A 25,652-nucleotide genomic window follows, 5' to 3' on the forward strand; every position below is an offset into this window, starting at 1 on the left:
ATATGAAATTACCATCTTTTACTTGGGTAGATTCTTCTCAGATCCTATCTTTACTATATTTTGCAATTTTAAGCCCAGAACAACCTAGTAGAGCTGCTGTCCTACTAGGAGCCTCAAACATCTTAACCAGGTATTGTACAGCCAACAGAGTAAAGGTTCACTTTTCCGTGCTTGACCTGAAGATGACTCTGTTACTGAAAAAAATATAAGCGAACCCAATGGATCCAGCAATTTACAGACCTGCCTTTAATCCCCACTCCCTTTCTTAGTAAGATTATGGAAGGGTTCTTTTTATGACAAATGCAAGAAATCCTACAATATAGCATGGCATGATAGATAGCTCATGCTCATACAAGAGAGACAGAGGAAAACTATTCATCTACGGTCCTTCCTAGATGTGTGTCACTAAGAAATTAGTAATTGAGAACTGCGACTGTGCTTCTGGTCCCTTCCTGTTCATTGACTGTATAGTGTTGACTTGCGTGGCACAGATGCACCCTTTGATTGATTGCAGGCATTCTGCTGCATATTTATCATTTTCAGAATAGACTATCACTTTATGCGGTTATGGAGTCCTTGCCTCATGTCCAAACCAAATAAGTCCTGTCATCTCCTATTTGAGGATGCAGTCGCCAGTAAGACACCCATGCTTACTACAGATGCCACCTCTGGTAGCAACCCTGAGATTACATTTGAAATGTTACTGAAGGAACCTACATCTATCAAGACCATTATGGGTTCTATTGTTAAAGAGACAGCATCCACAGCAACCAAACCGAGGTCATTAAGAGCAGATCCTGCATGCTTCTGAATGAGATTGGATTCTTTTGACAGCAACAGACCACCTGGACCAATGTCAGAAGGCCTGAACCTAGGCCAAGACTTCCTGGAGAATTTTATAGAATCAACAAGTCCCAAAAAGCACCATTTCACTACCAGATATTCAAGCAGAAGAGGGGGATAGTATCCAAACTCATTCTCTAATACCATTGGATGAGGGAAAGATACCCACTCACCTCTTCCTCATTCTTCCTAGCACTCAAACCTATGGTGACAGCCATTAGACATAATAGGAACATGCAGGGAGCAAAGAGTCAATACAACAGCAGGATGTTCTAAACATTTACCTTAAACAGATGATATTTTGCTTGCCCGGGAAAATATGGGTCATCACTACTTTCCCTGATTCCCAAATTTTCCTTATTTTCTGGATATGAAATAAATTGGGAAAATAATGACTTCCTACTCCTATCCAGAGGTACAATGAAAGTGACAGTAGAAGGCTAGGACTTTTGTTGCTTATCATGAAATCTAAAATGCTCCCAGTGAATAAGGGCATAGATGGAATGGTGACAGACAACATGAAACCTCTTATAACCCAGACCGAGAATGACTATGCCAAGTTGCCTTCACTGTAATTATTCCTAGTGGGTTGAGTCCAAGTAATTAAACTTGTAGAGGCAGCAAAACATATCTGTCTGTTGAGCATGAACAAGGGAATAAGAGTGTTTGTACAGGACATGAGGCCCAGACTCAAAATCCCCAAGTTGCATTCTGCCATCCCATCAAGACACCTCTGATTACCTGACTTGTGTGTATTCCATCTATTACATCAGCTAGCAAAATTACTCCAGTACCCTTGTTTATCGTAATTCTCTGATGTGGGGTAGAATTGAACAGAAATATGTTGAAGACTTGTCATGCTATGTCACACGATATACACAAGCTTCCAATAGTTATTTCAACTTACCTTGAACACTCAGGGTCATGAAGGAGTCATGGGCAGTAGCTCACAGGAAATTAAAGACATGCAAAAATGTAGATGTTGGTGCATCACTCTGGAATAATTCTGATATAAGTATAGGTGGTACTTCTCTATATTGTGCTGTGTTGTCATCTGATTGGATAAATATAGTTGTGATTCTGGTGGGTGTAGATACACCAAAGCGCTTTAGTGCTTTTCATGGTGAATTTGGGTTGTTTGTGGTTCAGAAATGGAGGCACAAAGAAATATTGCTCTGCATCAGAAGCAGAATTGCTGCTGGTCCTCTCCCACTTCCAGAAGCCCCCTATATTGACATCCTTGAATGAGTGGGACAAAGACAGGAGGGTGGTGTTGGATTTATAAAGTATGCTCTTTCCCCATGTACCCTTGACCATCTGCTTGTGACTTCAGACTTTATTGAAAGGTACAGTTGATGGTGGAGCATGTGGAAGAGAATTGTAGGACTGGGCACTGCTATAAGAGACACCCAACAGAGCATTGAGGGAGGAGAGTCTCAAAATCACCTGTTTTAATGTGTTACACTACTGGTCCTGGATTTCCAACAGACTATACAAAGCCAGACTATATTATATTGGATTATTAGTTGAGAAGGGTAGGAACCCACCTCAAAAAATATTCACAATCCTTGTCAAGGTGAACCACTAAAATCTTAAAGATACCTGAGCTCGACCCCCAGGCAGCTGTGGCACAGAGCAGATAGGCTTAACTTGGAGGCAAAGTGTAAAGTATTTATGTAGTACCAAAACAGTAGCAAAGTCAAAACACATCACAAGAAAAATCGCAAACCAATTAAAAAAAAACGGAGAACATTTAATATATAAAATTAAATCAAGATGACAAATATCCAGTCAGTAGAACCAGAGTTAAAACGTTTTGAAGGTAAAAATAGCTCCATAAAGCATTTAGTGCCAGCCGTGGTCATCTGGTTGTGCTTGACCGGAGCAAGGGTGAAAGCTAAGGTTAACCTTGATGGAGAGTGGGTTGGATGGAGGGGCCAGGTTTGTTCCGGTCAGAGGTTTTACCTTCTGACTTAGTCTCATGAATCGCAGTCAGATCCCTTTGATGGCCACCAATGACATCGCTCATGAATATTGATGAGGTAGGTTGGACTGCGACCCACTATGATTCTAAATTAGGTAACCTGACCTATTTGTACACTTTTCTCAAAAATACGGGTTGCAATTGGCAGCCAATATTTTGTGACCAGTGGTTCCTACAGTTGACTCAGTATTTTGAAATCAGCAGAAGGGGCAGATATTGTTTTAACCACTGCCAGAGCTAACTGAGTCCCCTTCCATACTCTTAAAATTGGTGTACTACTACATGCAATCTTTGCATATGTCAAGGGGTACAGAAAGAGCTGGCAAGTTCTTTAGGACACCAGTGGAAATATCACACAATGTGCCCTGCGAGCGTAACTGGTGTGTGTATCCGCTTCGTGCACTTCCAGGGAACTTTAGTATTATAGAGGGGGCCGCTTATGTGGTTCCTTCTGTAATACTGATAGCACTGTAGTGCCAGCAGTAGGCCAAGAGGGGATTGTGCCAGGTGCTTCTGTGTAAAGGTACACCTTGGTGCAAACATGAACAGTGCGCCCAATACATAATATGGCCCCAGAAGGAAAGATATTCACGGTGTTCTGGAAAGGTTCTTGCCCAATGGGGCATTGTTATGTGAGCCATCATTCACGAGTTTATAATGTACATATGCCAGCTCAAGTTATTCATTAGTCCAAGATCCGAGTGCTATGGCAAGAACAATGTATCACTCTAGATGAGGCTGAAGAGGCTTGACAGCTTAATCTGCTGTAAACTTACAGCTGTTGGGCCACGTCACCAAATACCTTCCTATCTGGACGTTCTCTCTTTGCCTCTATGTTTCATGCAGATACTCTCTGTTTCTTTTCACCCCTTTACACATGTTAAATTGACAATTGCCTTTGCATCACCCAACTCTACATAGCTTTCTGCTGCTTTTCATCTAGGTTTAAGTTCTAGAACTACCTCAGATACACACAGCACTGAGTAATGAGTTAGGGCATTCAGATTCACACACTGCATTTCTCTTCTCTTCCAGCTGCAAGAAGGCTTTGGCTGGGAACCCTTCATCCAGCTCTTCTCTGACTACCAGAAAATCCCTAACATCGTAAACGAAAACACCTACAAGATGAACCTCTGGGCAGAATTGTTCTCGAAACAAGTAAAGACAAATTTGGTGCCGTTCTTCAAGATGTGGGGCTGGCCGATCGAAGATAGTACCACCAAAAAACTGTCTTCACTGCCTGAGTGGAAGGAGAACCCAATGAAGAACTTTGTGTGAGGGCAGCGATTATGGAAACCTGGGCCATCCTCACAATATGCAACATGTGAACATGGTTTTCTCACATCTTCTCCAAAGTATGAATCATAATCAGCTTGATTGCATAAATTCTGATCGTGTGGATGTGTACTGTTATATCTGTTTTGTGAAATATGATCTTTATCATGGGTGCTTGAGACAGGAGTGTCCAAGTAAATATCTACTATGTTTGTAACCAGGTCTTCAAAGTGTGGAGGCCACCATATGATAGATGCAGTCTTCGTATGCACAGTGCTAGCTCAATGTAATTCCTTTGTGTGCACTAGTTTGCTTCATGGCCCAAAAGATATCTCAACAGATCTAGAACAAGCCTCCAAGGTTTACAACTAACACAAGGTTAATATTCCTCTCCACTGAAAACCTGTGTTGCTTGTACAAGACTCTGTGGGAGACACAGAGCAACCTAGTAGAATAACTATTGTTCATGCCCTAAGAATTAGGATTCAAAATCTACAATCACTCTTTAACACCACAAGCCACCCCTCCCCCCCAAACTGGAAAGATGAGTGACAGTCCAGTATCCAATCTTCTGTGATAATCTCCTTAACATTCTCTTTCGGGAAAAAGGCACCAAGAGACATTCCAAGTCTCTTCAAGTACATGACCCAACAGGCTGTCATGATTCCCCCCAGCGGCAGAGGCAACAAATAGTGTATAGTGAGAACATATATCCATAGAGCTGTTCTTGCCTCCTAATGTTGATCATGCTGTGACGTTTACTAGGTGACATGTAATTTATGGTGGGTACAGACATATATATATCTGCACTTCCCTCTTGTGTTGCTCACATCACGAAGCGTACTAAGCAGCACATAGTGTATAATAGGTATATCCATACATACAGGTGTTATTCCCGTGACGTGGTCAAGACTGCGTGTAGTATATATATGGTGCATATATAAAGGTGTTCTTCCTTGTAGGACTTCTCATATATTGATATGGGTTGTACAGTACATATCGTATACAAAGTGTGCCATTGGATTTCTATTTTGTTCTGGCGTTTTGGCTATAGTTGAATTTATATTTACTGTGTGCCTAACAATGCATTTAGAGTTTAAGAATTATTTGTATCCTAGGTTGTCATTTCATAGCTGATGTATTGTTTATGAATGTGTAATATTGCTAAATTCATATTGCCAGGTTTAGAGGGAGGTCCTTTACAGAGGAGACGTAAGACCCTGAGCTAGAGGGACGTACCTTCTTTAGTACATGTTTGGTCCTTAGGTGCAGCTTCATATCTATACCTCCTATCAGAGCTTCATCCTCCCTCCAGCAGTCCCCTCCCCAAGCTTCCACCTAGCAGACACGCAGCATCATTCAATCACATTATCGTTCTCTGTCACCATTCCAGATACCAGATGACATGCACAGGGAACTGGGGCACACAAGATGATGTAGATGTTCTATGGGTGCTTAATGGATCTTAACATATAAAATAAAGAATTAATTGATTGACTTGCATGGTCATGAGTTGTACCTTTCTTGAGCTACATTCCCTTTCAGCCTGTGACACGGTTATCCTCCCCTGTGGTTATTCCAAACAGTTTGATGTATTGTTGCCAATGTAACACCTAGCTGGGTATACCAAATGGAAAATCTAATTTACAAATAAATAGAGCAGTTAGAAAAGGTTAGTGTTTCATCTGAAACTTTAATGGCCATGTTGTTTGAACATTTTTCTAGGAATGTGAAATTACAGAGAGGTTCTATGGCTCTCCTGTTCCAGAAGAGCTCTCTTACTCTGGACTCAATGGAGCAAGGGCCTATCTCTTTCACTCAGAGCAGGGCTGTCCCTCCCACTGAGAGAAGCAAGACTCTGCATCAGATCCCTTTCTGGGACTACAGGGCAGGCAATGTCTACTGGACCTCAATCATGTGAGTTGAGATTGTTTGCCGCAGATGTCCCAGGAACGTCATACTGTGACTCTGCAAACAAAATGCAGCACACATAGAAAGAGGAAAAAACAGGGAAAAATGACTATATGTCTCCCCGTTGTGTCACTCTTACGCCACTCCTGAGGTGGTGTAGGAATCTGACGCATTCCCAGACTTGCAAATCTGGGAATGTGTCTGATTCCTTCGGGTTCCATGGGTGTTGTGTGGGAACACCCAAAACAACACCCATGCAATGCCCCTTTCACGCAGTGTTATGCGTGAAAGGGGTCAATATTTACAGGTCCATGAAAAGCCACAAGAGGTGGCTTTGCATGCCCTTGTAAATATGGGCTGGCACACTGCGCCACCAGAGCATCAAAAAAGGATGCTCTGGTGGCTCAGTGTGCTGCTAGGGCCTTGTAAATGAGGCCCAAAGTACTTTTGGTCTGAGTTTACCTTTGTGAATCAAGTCCATCATCTGGTTCCTCACAGGAACTGCAATACTGTGATTGCATGATTGCTGAAGGCCCTGTTGGACTGCAATTATGCGAGTGTTTACTATGAGTAAAGTTAGACTTTGGGTCTAAACGTAGACTTTTGGTCTACACTTAGACTTTGCTCTAAGTTTACCTTTGTGAATCAGGCCCGGAGATTCTGGAGGAGAGGTACAGGCACCCGGGCTTTCCAGAATCCGTCTCAGGGAGTCTGCTTCTTCCTGGGCATCCCATAACCACAGTATATGTGCTGGACTTTGTCTTTTCCTGAACACTCCTTCTGTAGGGCCAGACAGGCTCCTTCCCACTGTCAGTAGCCAGACCAGCTTCTAGGCTCTCCAAGGCAGGCACACAGCTCCTCTAGCAAGAGATTCAGGCTTCAGGGTATGCTCCTTCACATATGAGAGACTGGCAGGCATTAGCCTTGGTTGCACAGCACCCCTGTGAATACTCTGCAGAGCCAGGGAGTAGCCAGAAAATTAAAATACCCTCACTTTCAACCAAAGCTCTTATGGCACCAGGCAAGTAAACAATGCTATTGCTACCCTTACCAGAAGAGCACTCTTGTCTCTTCTATCCATGCATTTATCCATTCATCCACCTATCCACCCTCTGATATCCACTTTCACCTTTACATTCTGTATTCCATTCATTCTTTCATCCATCATTCCATCATTCAATATTTCATCATTCCAACTGTCTGTCCATCCATATCCACACCTATCCATCCATCTCAAACCTGTCCATCAAACCTATTTATCTATTATCTATTCACCTTTTTACTCTTACATCCCTCCATCCACCCCTCACTCTTCCATCCAGCCTTTACACATCCATTAATCCTTTTGCTCATCATCCACTCTTTCACTTAATCCATCCACCCTTTCGCTCCATCCATCCTTACACTCAGTCACCCTTCCCAAATCCATCCATCACTCATCTATCCATCCATTTACCCTTTCACTCACTCATCCATTCATCCTTTCTCTCAGCCATCCATTTACCCTTTCACCTATCCATCCATTCACCTGTTCACCTAGCCTGACCATCTGTGGGGGAAAATTCCAGAAGTTTCTTCTCACTACAGCCTTTGTGCAGAGTGATGCTCCTCACAACAGGGACGTCTCCAGTACGGAGAACCCGAAAAAGAGGCACACAGAAGAGTAGACTTTCTGCACATCAGCCTTGCTGAAAAGAAATTACGAAATGACAAAAAGGTAGGCGTCACCAACATATTTCCTCTCCTTTCCCAACAGAGTCTGCAGTCCCACTCCTCACCCTGCCATCCAGCAAATAGTAGTTCCCAAGAAGACTAATCAGAATGTCAGTGCTAATCAAAAGGTTTCATAAAATATCTAAAGGAGCCGTGACTCGACTTCCCTCACTTCAGTGTCTGGGTTTCCTCCCCCAGCTGCAGTAATGTAAGAAATACACTTCCACTATCTGAAAGAACAGTCCTCCACCTCTGTTTTGTACTAGATCAGACCAGGAGTATGCAGAATGGATTCCTCTGGTTTCCAGTCCCTCTGCTCACTCACAAGCAGCATGCATGTGCCACCAGGCTACACACATCATCAAGCTTAAGATGCACTTGGGATGTTATTGTTATGGACCTGGTAAGTGTATAAAAGCAGAACTTTCACAATTGGGCCAGTACGCTTCTACTCCAGTGACTCCGAAAAACACGTCTGGTCCCAGTATTTATGTTTTTAACCACAATACGCTGCCACCACTGCTTGCTTCGTTTTGGTATGGCTTTTGTAAACTTGATTGCTGGGGGAGTTACCGGGCCTTGCCAATTAAAAAAATGCTCAAAAGCAAAAATCTTTTTGTTCTCAAAAAGCACACATTACCATAGTAGCCGCTGGCACTGATGTAAACTACATTTTGGGTATATGTGCACCTTGTGAAAGGGCAGAATACTCAAACTGAAATTAGCCAATGGCTGAAGAGGTTTTAGCAAGTGCCCTATGCCCTAAGCTGTAGAGGGTGGAGGAAAAATATGGCAGACACAACAACAGACAGGTGGATGAAGAGGGCTGGATGAAAGCCCCAGCAAGTAAACATAATATATATATATATTTTGTAAAAGTAAAAAGTCTTGTCTTATCATCAGACCTAAAATAACCACCATCCCCTTACTCTCTGTCTGGACACTTCCCCAGGACTACTGATATGTTGGGGTGGCTGACGTGTCTCATAGCCCATTGAATACACCTGTGCAAACTCCTTTGTTCACCTCCTTAAACTTTGATAGGTTTGAAGAACCCCACAAGAGGTAGAATTTAGATAGTTTGGGTTTCAGATGAATAGAATTACCCAGGCTTAGCAGGTAACCTAAACTTGACAAAGCAAAGACTTCCATTCAACCCTCATAGGAAAAAGACAAGCACAACCCAGATTATTTCAATTATGGGACTTCTTTGCGGTTTGGAAAAGTGAAAGGAATCCTTTTTGCCACCCAGCCAAACTTGCAATGCCCCACTTTATTTAGAGTTGGGGGAACACTGGGTTAATGTCAGAGGCCCGCCACAGGACGGCTAAGACACAGTGATGACTATTGAGGGGGAACTATTCTCACCCATATTCCCTGCCCCTGGTACAGAGTCCTCCTACAGGAAGAGGAATCTCTAAATATAGTGGAAAGTCCACGGGTCCTTGAGGGGGATAGGGTTTATGACCTCTTCACTCCTTTCTTGCCTGCCCTAGACATCTTTGTGGCCCCCTGCAGTGCAGCTGCTCCAGCCATGCTAGTGGAACTTTTAAGTATTTGCCGGTGACTCCCAGATCCAGTTCTGGCTGGCAGAAGAGATAACCTCAGCAGCATCTACTGATGCCTGACCCACATATACCTCTGGGTGTAAGAAAACACCCCCTGCATGAGCAGATATGAAGCTAAGATCAAGGTATTAGGGGCGTGGGGTGAGTAAGATACATTACATTTGGTCTTGCCCAAAGAACACAAAAGCACTCCATGAATCTCTCTGAAGTAAGTAAGGAAGGAAATCAAGCATCCTCCTCAATGCTGCAGATACCGCCTCAAAACCTGGCTCTTCGAGCAGTAACACCCCTCCCCACCCCCAGTGCCTTGAGACCCTAATGGGTGAGTAGCGCGCTTAAGAAATTTGATTGATTGATTGATTGATTGGGTTGCACCTGCCTCCCACTCCACTTGAATGACCGCCCCCCACACAACATCACTGACCCTTGTCTTTCTGGCAAAAGTAACTGGTCAGAGGTTGACTCTCTGGTCCTGCTCCATGGCTAATGATGAAGTCTAGCAAGCTAGGTGCCAGTAAGACTGAGGTCGTTCTATTTTAAAAGGATCACCTGAAGGCAAGAGCTTTTTGTCCTCTACAGATGGACTCTGCTCACCTTCTGATGGGGCAGACTCCATCATCCTAAGGATTTGTTGCTGATGCTTCAGATAACTGCCGTGGTATCCTACTGATTCTGCTGCCAAATCAGATCCACCCGCTCCTCGTCAGCAGTTTTGGGATCCAATAATTGAAGCCAGCAAGCAGTCCAGATTACACTGTGAGGATATCTCTTGTCTAGGGTTCCCAGAAAGGATGATTAAGGAATGCCTCTTGTAGGAAGTTGGCTCTGTATATACTATCTCAAAGTGAGAGATAGTGTGCACAGAGTCCAAGGGACTGTCCCTAGCCCAGGGACTGTCAGAGTTCTCTATCACTCCCAATTCCAGCATCTTGTCGACTTCTACTTTGATGCTTTCTTTGACTTGGTCAGACTGTCTGAATATCTTATTCTTGACAGGTAGACTGTCTCCTGTGTCCACATAGGTGGGTCTGACCAGGGGTCAAGGAAAAGAGCTCGGCAAACTGCTGGAGGACCTTCTTGAGGTCAGCTTGCTATTGGCTAGAGAGGGTGTCTGAATGGACAACTCCATCCACTGAGCCATCCTTTGGATCAGTTGAGAGGAGATCAGGGAGAGGTTCAGTCTCTGCTTCCTGGTCTTCATCTGTAACCATTAACATGTTTACATCTGCCCTGTCATGATAGAGTTTAAGGCGGTTAACATGGATCACCCTCTTGGGGGTCCTGCCAGTGCCCAAGTCCACCAGACTCTTTTTCTCTAGTACTGGGTAAGGGCCACTCCATTTGTCCTGAAGTGCCCTGGGAGCCATAGGCTCTAGAACGCAGACGTTCTGCCCTGGCTGAAACTCAACCATAGCAGCCTTTTGGTCATACCACAACTTCTGGAGTTATTGGCTGGCCTCAAGGTTTTTGCTTGCCTTTTCCATGTACTCTGCCATCCTTGAACGCAGGCCTAGTACATAGTCCACCACATCTTGTTTAGGCTCATGGAGAGGTCTCTCCCAGCCTTCTTTTACAAATGTCAGTGGTCCCCTAACAGGATGGCGAAACAGAAGCTCAAAGGGGGAAAACCCTAGTCCCTTCTGTGGCACCTCTCTGTACGTGAAAAGCAAGCATGGCAAGAGGAGATCCCATATCCTTTTGAGTTTTTCAGGGAGCCCCATGATCATGCCCTTCAATGTCTTGTTAAATCTCTCCACAAGACCACTGGTTTGTGGATGGTATGGTGTGATGAATTTATAAGTCACCCCACACTCATTCCACATGTGTTTCAGGTACGCTGACATAAAGTTGGTACCTGTGTCAGAAACCACCTCCTTAGGAAATCCCACTCTGGTATTAATACCAATGAGTGCTTTAGCTACTTCAGGAGCAGTAGTAGACCTAGGAGAATTGCTTCAGGGTACCTGGTAGCATGACCCACTACTACCAGGATATACTGGTTCCCTGATGCTGTGGGAGGCTCAAGTGGACCCACTATGTCCACTTCCACTCTTTCAAAGGGGACCCCCACTACTGGAAGGGGAATTGGGGGGGGCTTTGGATGGCTATCTGTCTTACCACTGGCTTGACAGGTGACACAAGAGGTGTAAAACTCCTTCACCTTCTGGGACATATTGGGCCAATAGAAATGGTTGACTAATCTCTCCCAAGTCTTGGTTTGTCCCAAATGCCCAGCAAGGGGAATGTCATGGGCTAAGGTCAGAATGAACTCCCTAAACTCCTGAGGCACTACCACTCTCCTAGTGGCACCAGGTTTGGGATCTCTTGCCTCAGTGTAAAGGAGTCCATCTTCCAATAGACCCTGTGGGTTCCACTGACAATTCCTTTTTCTTGTTTAGCTGCTTGCTGCTTTTTGCCCCTTACACAGTTGTTCCCTTGAGGGTCCCCCTATGCCCAAGAGCTCAACCTGGTAAGGCTCCAGCTCCATGGACTCAGTTCCCTCAGGGGATAGAACATCTTCCTCGGAAGAGAGGTTCTGCTTCTTTGGCTGTGTTGAAGCTGGTTCCCCAGTCTTCTTTCCTTTTGTCTTGGAAGGTTGGGCCATTATTCCAGACTCTAACACTTCCTTTTCACGCTGAGCCCTGCTCTGTGCCCTTGTCTTGACACACACCAGTTCAAGGATACCTAGCATGGCTGCATGGGTCTTGAGCTCTACCTCAGCCCATGCTGAGGACTACAGATCATTCCCTAGCAGACATTCTACTGGAATTGCAGAGGAGACGACCACCTGATCAGGCCAGTGACCCCTCCCCATTCTAAAGTTACCATTGCCATGGGATGGACTTTAGTTTGATTGTCAGCATTAGTGACTGGATATGTCTGTCTAGCCAGGTACTGTCCTGGGGAAACCAGTTTGTCTGTCACCATAGTGACACGGGCACCTGTATCCCTCAGGGCTTCCACTCTAGTCCCATTGATTAAGAGCTGCTGCCTGTAACGTATTTTTTCATGTTAGGCGCCCAGGCAGCAAGTGTGGCTAAATTCACCCCCCCCTCAGAGACTAATGTAGCTTCAGTGTGAACCCTGATTTGTTTATGGCACACTGTTAATCCCACCTGGAGACTGGCTATTCCAGTACTAACTGGAGTAGTTGTTGTTGTGGGACTTTTCTTTGGACAGGCATTGTCTCCAGTTTGGTGTTCATGCTGACTACAGTTTCGACACCAGGCCTTCTTGGGATCAAAGTTTTTACCCTTATACCCATTTGTGGACTGTGAAGAGGCTCTGGGCCCACAATCCTGAGTAGGTTTTTGGGGTCCTATAGAAGAGTCTTTAACTTTGCCCTTGGATGTCTCACCACTCTTCCTCTGGGGAGGCTTTATGACCCTTTTCTTTTGGTCACCCCCTGTGGAAGTCTTGGTCTCCCTAGTCTTGACCCAATGCTCTGCCTTCTTTCCAAACTCTTGTGGAGAAATTGGACCTAGGTCTACCAGATGCTGATGCAGTTTATCATTGAAGCAATTGCTCAACAGATGTTCTTTCATAAACAAGTTATATGGCCCATCATAATCACTTACACCACTGGCAGTTATCCAACCATCTAGTGTTTTGACTGAGAAGTCAACAAAATCAACCCAGGTCTGGCTCGAGGATTTTTCAGTCCACCTGAACCTAATCCTGTACTCCTCAGTTGAGAATCCAAAGTCCTCAATCAGGGTAGAATTCATGAGGTCATGAGATTCTGCATCTTTACCAGAGAGTGTGAGGAGTCTATCCCTACACTTTCCAGTGAACATTTCCCAAAGGAGAGCACCCCAGTGAGATCTGTTTACTTATCTGGTGGCTCAAGCCCTCTCAAAAGCTGTGAAACATTTGGTGATGTCATCACCATCTTCATATTTAGTTACAATCTCTTTTGGGATCTTTAGGATGTCAGTATTCTCTCTGACCCTATTTATGCTGCTGCCACCATTGATGGGAGTTAAACCCATCTCTTGTCTTTCCCTTTCAATATCTAGCAGCTGCTTCTCCAAAGCCAATCTTTTGGTCATCCTGGCTAACAGGAGGTCCTCTTCATTTAGGATGTCCTCAATGCTTCCAGAGTTGCTGGTCTCCCCTGTGGAAGAATCAGGTACTCTGACTCTTATTTGTGGAGTCAGGGTTTTGGGAACCTTGTTCTCCCTAGTTAGGACAGAAGGGGGGCGTTCTTCCTCCTGGTAACTAACTTCCCCATCTCAAGGAGTATCCTCAGAGGGGTGGTCCCTTGTGAACTCTGCCAAAAGCTCCTGGAACTTTACTTTGGTAGGGTTGTATCTTTTTTAGCTTACAGAGAGACCTTAACTCTGATACCCCTAGATGCAGGTAAGGGGTGAGGTTGAGTTCCACCACCATCCCATCTGTGCTAGACATTATCACTCTAAAAGATGGGATTACTTTTTAAGAATCTAAAAACTACTTCTAGAACTTAAATGCAAACTTTTACAAACTTCTAAACTCTAAAAGAAATGCGAACAGGGGCTTACACAACGCCCTAGCAGGACTTTAAAAAAATTAGTAAAAAAGTCAAATTTCAAAAATCAATTTTCTAATGACAATTTTTGGAATTAGTTGTGTGATCAGCTATTGGCTGAGTAGTCCAGCAAATACAAAGTCTTAGATCCCACCGCTGCCACCAATGTAGGAAGTTGGCCCTATATATACTATCTCAAAGTGAGAGATAGTGTGCACAGAGTCCAAGGGTTCCCCTTAGAGGTTGATAGAGGTAAAAATAGATAATACTAATGCTCTATTTTGTGGTAGTCTGATCGAGCAGTAGGCTTATCAGAGGGAAGTGTTAAGCATTTGTTGTCCCCACACAGGCAATAAATGAGAAACACACACTCAAAGACTTACTGCAGGCCAATAGGTTTTTATATAGAAAAATATATTTTCTTAATGTATTTTTAGAACCACAAGATTCAAATTTGAGGTAAGTATGTAAAATGCAAGGTACTTCACATCGGTAAGTATAGAACTTTGATTTAAAACAGAAGTACACACAGTTTTGGTTAAAATGGCAAATAGCTATTTGTGCAAAAATCAACAGTTCCTCGGGGAGGTAAGTATTGGTTAGTTCCTCAGGTGAGTAAAGCACTTAAACAATACAAAAGGATGATGGACGGAGTGCTGAACAATGCAAACACTCACCCCAAGTCACAGATCTGGGTTTAATCCATCGTTCTTTTGCTCACCATGCCACCCCAGTTTGAACCTAGCCATATGCAAATCAGTCTTGACCCTGTTCCCTCATGGGAACAGTCCAGCCCGAACTGCCAAGCCAGGTCCTCCCTGGACTGGAAACAAGCATCCTGAGACCGGTTTCAGGGTTTCACCCTTCATCAGCCAGGCTAGCTTGAATCCAGTGGCACAGTGAGCAAGGGACCCACGTCTGGGCATACCCTTCCCATTTAGGGCAACTTTAACAACACAAAAGGATGATGGGCGGAGGGCTGAACAATGCAAACACTCACCCCCAGTCACAGATCTGGGTTTAATCCATCGTTCTTTTGCTCACCATGCCATCCCAGTTTGGACCCAGCCATATGCAAATCAGTCTTGACCTTGTTCCCTCATGGGAACAGTCCAGCCCGAACTGCCAAGCCAGGTCCTCCCTGGACCCGAAACAAGCATCCTGGGACCGGTTTCAGGGTTTCACCCTTCATCAGCCAGGCTAGCTTGAATCCAGTGGCACAGTGAGCAAGGGACCCACGTCTGGGCATACCCTTCCCATTTAGGGCAACTTTAACAACACGTAAGGATGATGGATGGAGTGCTGAACAATGCAAACACTCACCCCCAGTCACAGATCTGGGTTTAATCCATCGTTCTTTTGCTCACCATGCCTCCCCAGTTTGAACCCAGCCACAGGCAAATCAATCTTGACCCTGTTCCCTCATGGGAACAGTCCAGCCCGAACTGCCAAGCCAGGTCCTCCCTGGACTGGAAACAAGCATCCTGGGACCGGTTTCAGGGTTTCACCCTTCATCAGCCAGGCTAGTTTGAATCCAGTGGCACAGTGAGCAAGGGACCCACGCCTGGGCATGCCCTTCCCATTTAGGGCAACTTTAACAACACAAAAGGATGATGGACGGAGTGCTGAACAATGCAAACACTCACCCCCAGTCACAGATCTGGGTTTAATCCATTGTTCTTTTGCTCACCATGCCACCCCAGTTTGGACCCACCCATATGCAAATCAGTCTTGACCCTGTTCCCTCATGGGAACAGTCTAGCCCGAACTGCCAAGCCAGGTCCTCCCTGGACCAGAAACAAGCATCCTGGGACCGGTTTCATGGTTTCACCCTTCATCAGCCAGGCCAGCTTGAAACCAGTGGCACAGTGAGCAAGGGACCCACGTCTGGACATACCCTTCCCATTTAATGCAACTTTAACAACACAAAAGGATGATGGACGGAGTGCTAAACAATGCAAACACTCACCCCAGTCACAGATCTGGGTTTAATCCATTGTTCTTTTGCTCACCATGCCACTCCAGTTTGGACCCAGCCATATGAAAATCAATCTTGACCCTGTTCCCTCATGGGAATAGTCCAGCCCGAACTGCCAAGCCAGGTCCTCTCTGGACCGGAAACAAGCATCCTGGGACCGGTTTTAGGGTTTCACCCTTCATCAGCCAGGCTAGCTTGAATCCAGTGGCACAGTGAGCAAGGGACCCACGTCTGGGCATACCCTTCCCATTTAGGGCAACTTTAACAACACAAAAGGATGTTGGACGGAGTGCTGAACAATGCAAACACTGACCCCCAGTCACAGATCTGGGTTTAATCCATCATTCTTTTTCATAGATAAAATAAGACCAAAACAGCAAAAATCCCAGCAGTAGAACCTAAGAAAATCAATTAAATAAAAGTAAGTAAAAATAGTGCCACAAAGCAGATATCACTAACTGTGAGGATCTGGTCGCACAAGATGGAGACAAAGTCACAAGTTCAGGCTGACCACAATGGAATGCGGGCCATATACAGGGACAAGGTTAGTCCTGCAGAAGAAGTTAAGTTCTCAAAGTCTTGCGGGCAGATTTAAAAACTTCAGGATTTCACAGGAGGAGCTGAACTGATGCCAGTCAAGGGTCCAGGATCTGAGGAGGCACCTCTCTGGTATCAGAAAGTCACCCCAGCAGGGCTCAGGTAGGTCCAGTTGCAGGTCCAGCCAGGTCCTGTTGCAGGTCCATGAAGGGCCAGTTGCAGCAGCTCAGCTGGGCAGTTGCAAGGATGCATCTGGAGCTTGTTTGTCTCTGTAGCCAGACAAGAAAATCAGCCAACTGACCCTTGGAGTCACTGATTAGCCTGGAGTGGAAGGAATCAGGTCCACTCTTCCTTCTTAAAGAGCAGAGCAGGCCTAAAACAATAGGGCAGTCCTCTGGGGAAGAAGACAGGTCTCAAGCAGCAATCAGTCCTATGGGAGCAGGCCTCTGAAGAACATGGCAGGACTCAAGCATCAGTGAAATTCTCTGGGGAGCATGGCAGGCTTCAAGCAGCAAAGCAGTCTTCCGGTAGCAGCAGGGCAGGCCTCTGATGAACAAGGCAGGACTCAACCATCAAAGCAGTCCTCTGGGGAACAAGGCAGGCCTTCTTCTGTAATGTCCACAGGCCCAGAAGTGTCCTGAGGAGTTGGTCTGAAAGTCCACCCTTTGAAGTGGGAGACACTTCTAGGCCTTTCTATATCTGGTTCAGGAAATTTCCCCCCTCTCCCTCTCCCTGCCCAGCTCCAGTGGGTCTGGGTGACAATAAGCTGGTATGAAGTTCTTTGTGAATGAGCTGGGGGTAGCCCCGTTGAAATGTAAGTGGGGCAAGTTCTTTATTTTCTGGGTCAAATATGCATTCCTGATGAGAGAGCAACTAACAGGCCCAGGTCGCTAGAAACTCCTAGAAGACTTCAGAAAGGTTGAGACATGAACATGCCAACTTTCTAAAAGTGGCATTTTCAAAGTTGTAATCTGAAATCTGACTTTACAAATAAAGAGGATTTTCAATTACAATTTGAGTAAAAACATGATATTTCAAAATGTTCTCACTCAACAGTTATCACTTATTAGATTTAATAAGGAAGCGTAATGTGATCTATGGAAGAAGTAGGCCTTACAGTACTGAACAATTAATTTAGGGGTTTTTCAGTATCAGGTGATGTAAAACTTAAAAACACATGGGCTGCTTTTTAAATACAATGAACCCTCTCCCATGAGCTGTTTAGGGCCTAATTTAGGTGTGGTTTCTGTATGATTTAGGACTGGCAAATGGTTTACTTTGCTAGGTCCGACTGTCAGTTTAATCCTGCACTACAGGCTACAATGCGGGTTCAAAGCATATTTTATAAGACTACTGTTAGTGCGTGGCACAATGAATGCTGCTGTCCACAATTAGCATTTAATTGAGAAGCCCTAGGTACATGTGGTACCATATATGGGGGTCTTACAAGTAAGTTAAATGCACTAATCAGGTGTAAGCAGATTGGACCATACTTTATGGGAAGAGCACAAACACTTTAGCATTGGTTAGCTGTGAGCTTCAGAAAACAGGAAGTGTCAATGGCAAAAAGTTTGTGAGTGACAGTTTGGAGAGGGCCAAGTCCAACATGACACCCCTTTAGCAAAGAGTCAGGATAGACTTATCAAGACATTGTTGGGATTCTCGCTAAGGTGATAGCACATGAACAATAGGTCTCTTTTGCAGTGGCACTTGTTAGTTCTATGTCCTTCTGAACTCAGCTGGTTCCCTCTGTCAGCACTCTCCTGCGCCACTGCACCGACCCATGGATAATCCTCCTCCTCACCTGTAGACCCCATCTGTGAAGCTCCTAACCTTATTTTGCTCACAGATGCCCAGGCTAATTACCCACATATTACATCACTCATGACATCTTTGATAACATCATTAATACTATCAATGTAATATTTGCAATAAAGTTACTGAGGAGAAAACTGTGCATGGCGAGGGTGTGAATTATAGTTACCTTAGGGCACAATTTATAGTTACTTGAGATAACTCTAACTATGACAGGTGAATTTCTATGGTTTGGTACGTTTAAAATATGAGCCTAACTATAACCTCCCAGTAACCTTTGGGTTTTAAAGTTAATTTCTATGTTTTTTTAACTCTGTTTCCTAACTGTTACGTCCCTGTAACCTTTGGTTTTTTTTTTCAGTGAATTTCAATGTTTTTTTAACAGAAAGTAATTTTCATTACTTTACGTTAATCCAACCACTGCTGTGCACGGCCTTTGGCCATGTGAGGCAGCAGTTGGCCACGGGGCCTGGCCAGACCCTGTAGCCAACCCCCTATCAACCCAACCCCATGCTGCAGACAGCCCTTTAGCTGTGCGCAGCGGGAGTTGGCCGCTGCCTGTCTCTCTGGGTATGAGAGTATGTGTGAGAGGGTGTATCTGGGGGTGAGAGTGGCTGTGTGAGTGTCTGTCTGGGTGTGAGAGTAAGTGCATCAGTGTCTTAGTAGATACATCTGTTTCTGTGTGGGTCTGTGAGTGGGTGCATGAGGTTTCAGTGGGTCTTTGAATAGGTGCGTGAGAGTCTGAGTGGATCTGTGAGTAGGTGTGTGAGTATCTGAGTGGGTCTGTAAGTGGGTCCATTAGGGTCTGAGTGGGTCTGTGAGTGAGTGCGTAGGGGTCTGAGTGGGTGTGTGAGTGGGGGAAAGAGATTGAAAAAGAGAAATTAAGGGAGAGAAAGAGAGTGAGAGGGAGAGAGATAGAGATAGAGAGTTTTTTAGGCTTTGGTGAATGATCAACTTAGAATGAGATGTTTCTGGACAAATTGAAAAAGAAATGTATTGGTCAATGAAAAAGAGTGAGATCACCTTTCATTATGAACCTTAACACCTGGAGTAGAAACCTCAACTTTCAGTGTGAGGGTCTGTGACCATAACCATTTTGCCACAGGTGACTCTCTACTGTACTTTTTAGTCATTGGATAGGGAGACCATTACAATGACTATCTCTCTCTCTCTCTCTCTCTCTCTCTATTTCATCCCATTATGGGACGCAAACAAGGTCACTGATTACATTTCCTTGTGCTTCATTACACAGCTGTAGTGTAGAATACATGCTGGACATTTACCCAAGGAGTCCGAAAGAGTTCCACTTGGGTAGATATTTTGTGCATAGCTGTGGACTCTTGTTGGATAAAAGGGCAGGTGAAGTTCCTTGGTGCCAAGTCACTCACACAGATACTGATATACCCACACAGACATTCACACACCCACTCAAAGATGCACTCAGACACTCACTCAGACACTCATGCACCTACTCTCAGAGCCACGCAGAGATTCATGCACCCACTCACAGGCACACTCAGATACTCACAGACCCAATGACAGATCCACTTAGAGACTCATATCTTCACTCACAGATCTATTCAGATAGTCACGCACTCACTCACTGACCCTCTCAGACATTCACACACCCACTCATAGACCCACCCAGAGATTCACAGACCCACTCACAGACCCACTCAGAGACTCACGCACCCACTCACTGCCCCACTTAGAGACTCACGCAGCCACTCACAGACCCACTCAGACGCTCATGCACCCACTCACAGACCCACTCAGAGACTCATGCACATACCCACAGACGCACTTAGACACTCATGCACCCACTCACTGATCTACTCAGGCATTCACACACCCACTCACAGATCCACACAGACACTCACAGAGACACTCTCACACACAGAGACTCCCTCTCACACTTACTCTCACACCCAGACAGACACTTTCCACCCACTCTAACAACCACATAGACCTTCTCACACTCACTCTAACACGCAGACAGACACTGTCATACCCACTGTCACACTCAGAGACACACTCTCAAACGTTTTCTCACACCCAGAGAGACAGGGCCTGTGGCCAACCCCGCAGTGCATGGTTGGGTTGTTATAAGGTTTAACTGCAGGGTCTGGCCCTGTGGCCAACCCCGCTGTGCACGGCCAAAGGCTGTGTGAGATGGTAGTTGGATTAATGTATAGTAATGAAAATTACTTTTCGTTAAAAAACCATAGAATTTCACGGAAAAAAAAACAAAGATTAAATGGACGTTATTGTTAGGCAATAGGATTTAAACAAAACATAGAAATTCACTGAAAAAAAGCAAAGGTTACAGGGAGGTTATAGTTTGGTTCTGAATTTACTCGTACAAAACCTTAGAAATTCTGCAGTTGTAGTTATAGTCATTTCAAGTAAATATAACTAAGGTAACTATAACTCGCTCCCTCCCCGTGCACTGCTAAATACCCCAGATATTACAGCACTCATGACAACTTTTATAACGTTACAAAAAATATAAATGAAGCATCAACAGTCTAATTAATGAAGAAAACCTGTGCATAGCGGGTAAGTTATAGTTACTTGACATAAGTCTGCTGAATTTCTAAGTTATTGTACAAGTAAATGTTCCTGAGTTTCATTTCTACATACCATATATTTATGATTCTAAAAGTAATACAGTATTGCCATCTTGCATACAGTGTGAACGTAAGGCTGGATGGAGTCCGAAATAGAAGTAAGCATACGGAAGACTGAAAATTAGTAGGAACAGCTGAGAAAGAGCTACTCCAAGGGTCTGGTTTTTCCTTAAGTGCTAAAGCATTAGCTGAACAATCAATGTATCTGGCATGTAATTTACAGAAGAAACGTGCAAAAATATGATGAAGACATAAAAAATGTGATGCATAGATTTACCAGTGTCTGACGTAAGATAGTGATGCAACACTGCATCACAGTTGCTACACTGCCCTGCATCAAAGAGAAAGAGATAAAATGTGCCATATTGTTTTCTTTCCCCAAACACTGGTGCAGTTTTAGCAGCTGTTAATGGGCATACCCTGGTGCCCTTGTGCAAAGGAGTGTACGTTCTCAGAAGCATATGTTTGTGTTGGATGGTATCCATTCCAGAAAAAAACTATGCTTTAAAGCTTTATCCACTTTGTATTTGCGCTGTACAATGCAGCACACATACAAAGCTGGAAAAACAGGGAGAAATGTTTTAATTTCTCCTTGTAACACTTCAAATCAAATCAAATCAATAACATTTATAAAGCGCGCTACTCACCCGTGCGGGTCTCAAGGCGCTGGGGGAAAAAAAGGGGGGGTTATCGCTGCTCGAACAGCCAGGTCTTTAGGAGTCTCTGGAAAGCGGAGTGGTCCAGGGTGGTCCTGAGGCTGGTGGGGAGGGAGTTCCAGGTCTTGGCCGCCAGGAAGGAGAAAGATCTCCCACCCGCCGTGGAGCGGCGGATGCGAGGGACAGCAGCGAGTGCGAGGCCAGAGGAGCGGAGGAGGCGGGTGGGGACGTAGAAGCTGAGGCGTCTGTTGAGGTATTCCGGTCCCTTGTCGTGGAGGGCTTTGTGTGCGTGGGTGAGAAGTCGGAAGGTGATCCTTTTGCTGACTGGGAGCCAATGCAGGTGTCTCAGGTGTGCGGAGATGTGGCTGCTGCGGGGTATGTCGAGGATGAGGCAGGCCGAGGCGTTTTGAATGCGTTGCAGGCGATTTTGGAGTTTGGCTGTGGTCCCGGCGTAGAGGGTGTTGCCGTAGTCCAGGCGGCTCGTGACGAGGGCGTGGGTCACGGTTTTTCTGGTGTCGGCGGGGATCCAGCGGAAGATCTTGCCGAGCATGCGGAGGGTGAGGAAGCAGGCGGAGGACACGGCGTTGACTTGCTTGGTCATGGTGAGACGAGGGTCCAAGATGAAGCCGAGGTTGCGGGCGTGGTCTGTGGGGGTCGGTGCGGTGCCGAGGGCCGTGGGCCACCAGGAGTCGTCCCAGGCGGACGGGGTGTTGCCGAGGATGAGGACTTCCGTTTTTTCAGAGTTCAGCTTTAGGCGGCTGAGCCTCATCCAATCTGCGACGTCCTTCATACCCTCTTGTAGGTTGGTCTTGGCGCTGGCGGGGTCCTTGGTGAAGGAGAGTATAAGTTGGGTGTCGTCGGCGTAGGAGGTGATGATGATGTCGTGCTTGCGTACGATGTTGGCGAGGGGGCTCATGTAGACATTGAAGAGTGTCGGGCTGAGTGATGAGCCTTGGGGTACGCCGCAGATGATCTCGGTGGGTTCTGAGCAAAACGGAGGGAGGTAAACTCTTTGGGAACGGTTTGCGAGGAAGGAGACGATCCAGTCCAGGGCCTGGCCTTGGATCCCGGTGGAGCGGAGGCGGGTGATTAGGGTGCGGTGACAGACGGTGTCAAAGGCAGCCGAGAGGTCGAGCAGAATGAGGGCGACTGTTTCACCGTTGTCCATCAGGGTTCTGATGTCGTCTGTAACTGAGATGAGGGCGGTTTCAGTGCTGTGGTTGGTTCGGAATCCGGTTTGTGAGGGGTCGAGCAGGTTGTTGTCTTCCAGGAAGGTGGTCAGCTGTTTGTTGACGGTCTTCTCTATTACTTTGGCTGGGAAAGGCAGAAGAGAGATGGGGCGAAATAACACTTGACTCGAGGGGACATATTTTGCCTGAAATCCTTGACTACCAATGTCTGTAGCTGGTGATTTGCAACAAATCCCATGGTGTTCCCATGCAAAACCCATGGAATTACCTCTTGATGCAAAGTAATGGAAAGCTGCACATAGCACAACTCTGTGTTACTTTCGGATGCTAATGCAAGTCTTGATTTGTGCTGGAAATAAATTACTCCAAAAATGACGTAAACCCAGCGCAAGGCTTTAGTAATGTGTGCATTAGAAGCAGCATCACTTGCATGACAGACATGCATAGTGACACTGCCAGTGCTGGTCACTAATTTGTAATTTGACTAAAATCTGACATTTAGTCAAGGCTAGGAACTGGGATTTGAACCTCAGTTTTCCTAGTTACACATTGTGCAATTTAGCCACAGGATTGCTTTTGCATTTTATATTGTACATTTGAGAGGACAGTATTTCTGATTTAGTTCTCCAGGAGCTAAATAGTACACTGTTAAACGAATACCCCCTAAACCCCTCTCGCCCACTCCCTCGCCCATGGCTATGGCTCAGGTGGTATAGGTTATAGTACCGCAGCTCACCTGGTTAAACCACAGCAGGTTGGTGCTGACTTTACTTACACCACAGGCACATATCAGAACCTTAACCTTCAAAATTAGCTGGAGTTTTTCCAGCATAAAAATTGCCCCATAAGCAACTCAGCAAAGAGCAGTTAACTTTGGTGCAACCTGTCAGGTCTCTTATTCTGTCAATGCTCCCTCCCGGCCGCTGGCAGCCTTTCTTCCACATTGATGAGAAGATAAGTCGTATAGTAAGCTCTATACGGCTACAAAGTTTCCTCTCCCAGGCTCCTGCACCATGTCCCACCCGCAGCCCAATCAGGCTCAAATCATAACACAACAGGCAAGCTGCTGTCCTGCATAGCTGCTAAATCACTCAGCCATGCAGCACTGCCAGTCAGGATTGTACTTATTAGCCAGAAGCTTGCTGCATTCTGGGATAGTTTTCAAAAAGGAAACTGCATGCAATAGTGTGCTACATGCTTCCAGCCCACATCCCAGGGCAACAATCCAGTTAGTCCATTATGGGGAAATGGAGTGAGCAAGAACAAATTGTAGTGAGGAAACAACCTTCAGGAAAAGGATCTTTGAAATTGAATCAAATTTTCAGGATCGAGGCTATGATGAGAAATGCTTGGATCAAGCAGAAAATAGAGCTTTGAAATTACGGAGGAAAGAAACTTTGACACAAGGTATAAGGAAGGTGGATAGAGGAGGTGGTGGAGAAGTTGCCTTTATAACTAAGTACAATATGCACAGTAGGCACATTTACAATGCATTGAGAAAACATTGGCATATCCTTAATGGTCTAACAATGCCCAATGGAATCATATCCTGTAAGCCTAAAGCTATATGTCGGAGGGAAGCCACATCAAGAGATTAGTTATGTCCAAGCTATGAGAGAAAGGTTGGATTGGGTCATATGGACAGTAATTTGATTCCTGAGAAGCTGAAGGGCTTTTATGTTTGTGGCAATAACAAAACATAACATAACATAGCATGACATAACATTTGTCCCTTATATAATAGATTTCCCAACTAAATTGTGTGATATATAAATTCTATAGGGTGGAATTTTACATTATTCAAGATACATAAGGGGATAGGCCACCCCTTTTCACCATCATAAGTCCTCTTTCTATTATTTTCTATTTTTTATTTCTTCACCTTTTTATTCAATGATGTTATGATTACCAATATATACTTACTGTACATATTGGTTAAGTACAGTAAACCAATGTACTGAAAGAGATTTGGTAAGGGAGTAAGGTCCTCAAATGTAAAGTGCTTTGAGTTTATTGATTTGTCACTTTTTGTATAAATATGGTGGCTGTTTCTCCATTAAGAAAGTCCCTTTTTTTTTTGTGGACAGTAGTATGACAATCAGATTTTCATTTATAGAAAGTTCCTTTGTTATGTGTGTTGTAGATGGCAGTCAACATCTTTACCATTTATAAATAGTCACAATGTGGCGTACTAGCAAAACATCGATAGTATGCTACCTAACTTACCACGATCCAAGATGATGGACTTAAAGAGACATATTGAAAGGGTAAAGTTCAAAATGAAATGAGATGTATTTTAGCTTTAGCCGTACACCTTGTACCCTTGTATTCAAATACCTGGCATTTTATTAATTTGATTATTTCAACAAAAGCTTCATTTTAGTGGAGATGTTTTTATTATTTTATCAGTTGTCCTTTCACGCAGAATTTTGTTTTTCATTTCTCTGCATGACATTGTTACTCTGTGCTTCACTCGAGGCTGAACGTGATAAGTTTACAAGTTATTGGCGGCAAAAAGCGTTTGAGAGAGCGTAATCTAAATATTACATAAATTAGACGTGTATTGCTTGTACTTAACAAACGCTGTATTAATAATGTTATTCATTAAGACGCATAAAATACGAATAATTATCATATGTATACACTAATGTCAACTATAAAAGGTTTACTTTTATTGTGACTAATTGAATACGTTAAACATGTACGAAGTTTGCACTCATTAGAATCTATAAGCCTTAAGTTAGCGTGAGTCGAAAAACTGTTCGTGTAACTATCATATAAAAGCGTATTTTATTTCTGTTTCTTCAGTGTGCTGACTTGCAAAAGACCATGACCCAGCATTTGTTCTTTTCCACAAGAAGGGATACATTACAGTATTTTCTCATCCGCATGCTAGCTGCTTTATTATATAAAATTGTACACTTTTGTATCGAGAGGAGATAGCTTACAAGGACATTCAACAATGGAATAGAGAACTCTTGACCCGAAGAAGGTGCCAGAAAATGAAGTAACCCCGGATATGCCACCTACGGAAAACGTCAA

The 25,652-nt window shown here is 44.6% G+C and overlaps 1 protein-coding gene across 1 annotated transcript in view; it reads left to right on the forward strand.

Moving 5' to 3' along the window:
• LOC138249307 (TRPM8 channel-associated factor homolog) overlaps positions 1-4,232 on the forward strand; it is a 68,160-nt gene extending 63,928 nt beyond the window's left edge. Inside the window, exon 7 of the mRNA XM_069203264.1 lies at positions 3,863-4,232. Within this exon, the coding sequence (XP_069059365.1) occupies positions 3,863-4,105 (243 nt within the window). The 3' untranslated portion in view covers positions 4,106-4,232. The remainder of the gene's footprint in view (positions 1-3,862) is intronic.
• Positions 4,233-25,652: the final 21,420 nt, after the last annotated feature.

This window comes from Pleurodeles waltl, chromosome 8, assembly GCF_031143425.1.
Source record: "Pleurodeles waltl isolate 20211129_DDA chromosome 8, aPleWal1.hap1.20221129, whole genome shotgun sequence".
Taxonomy (NCBI): domain Eukaryota; kingdom Metazoa; phylum Chordata; class Amphibia; order Caudata; family Salamandridae; genus Pleurodeles; species Pleurodeles waltl.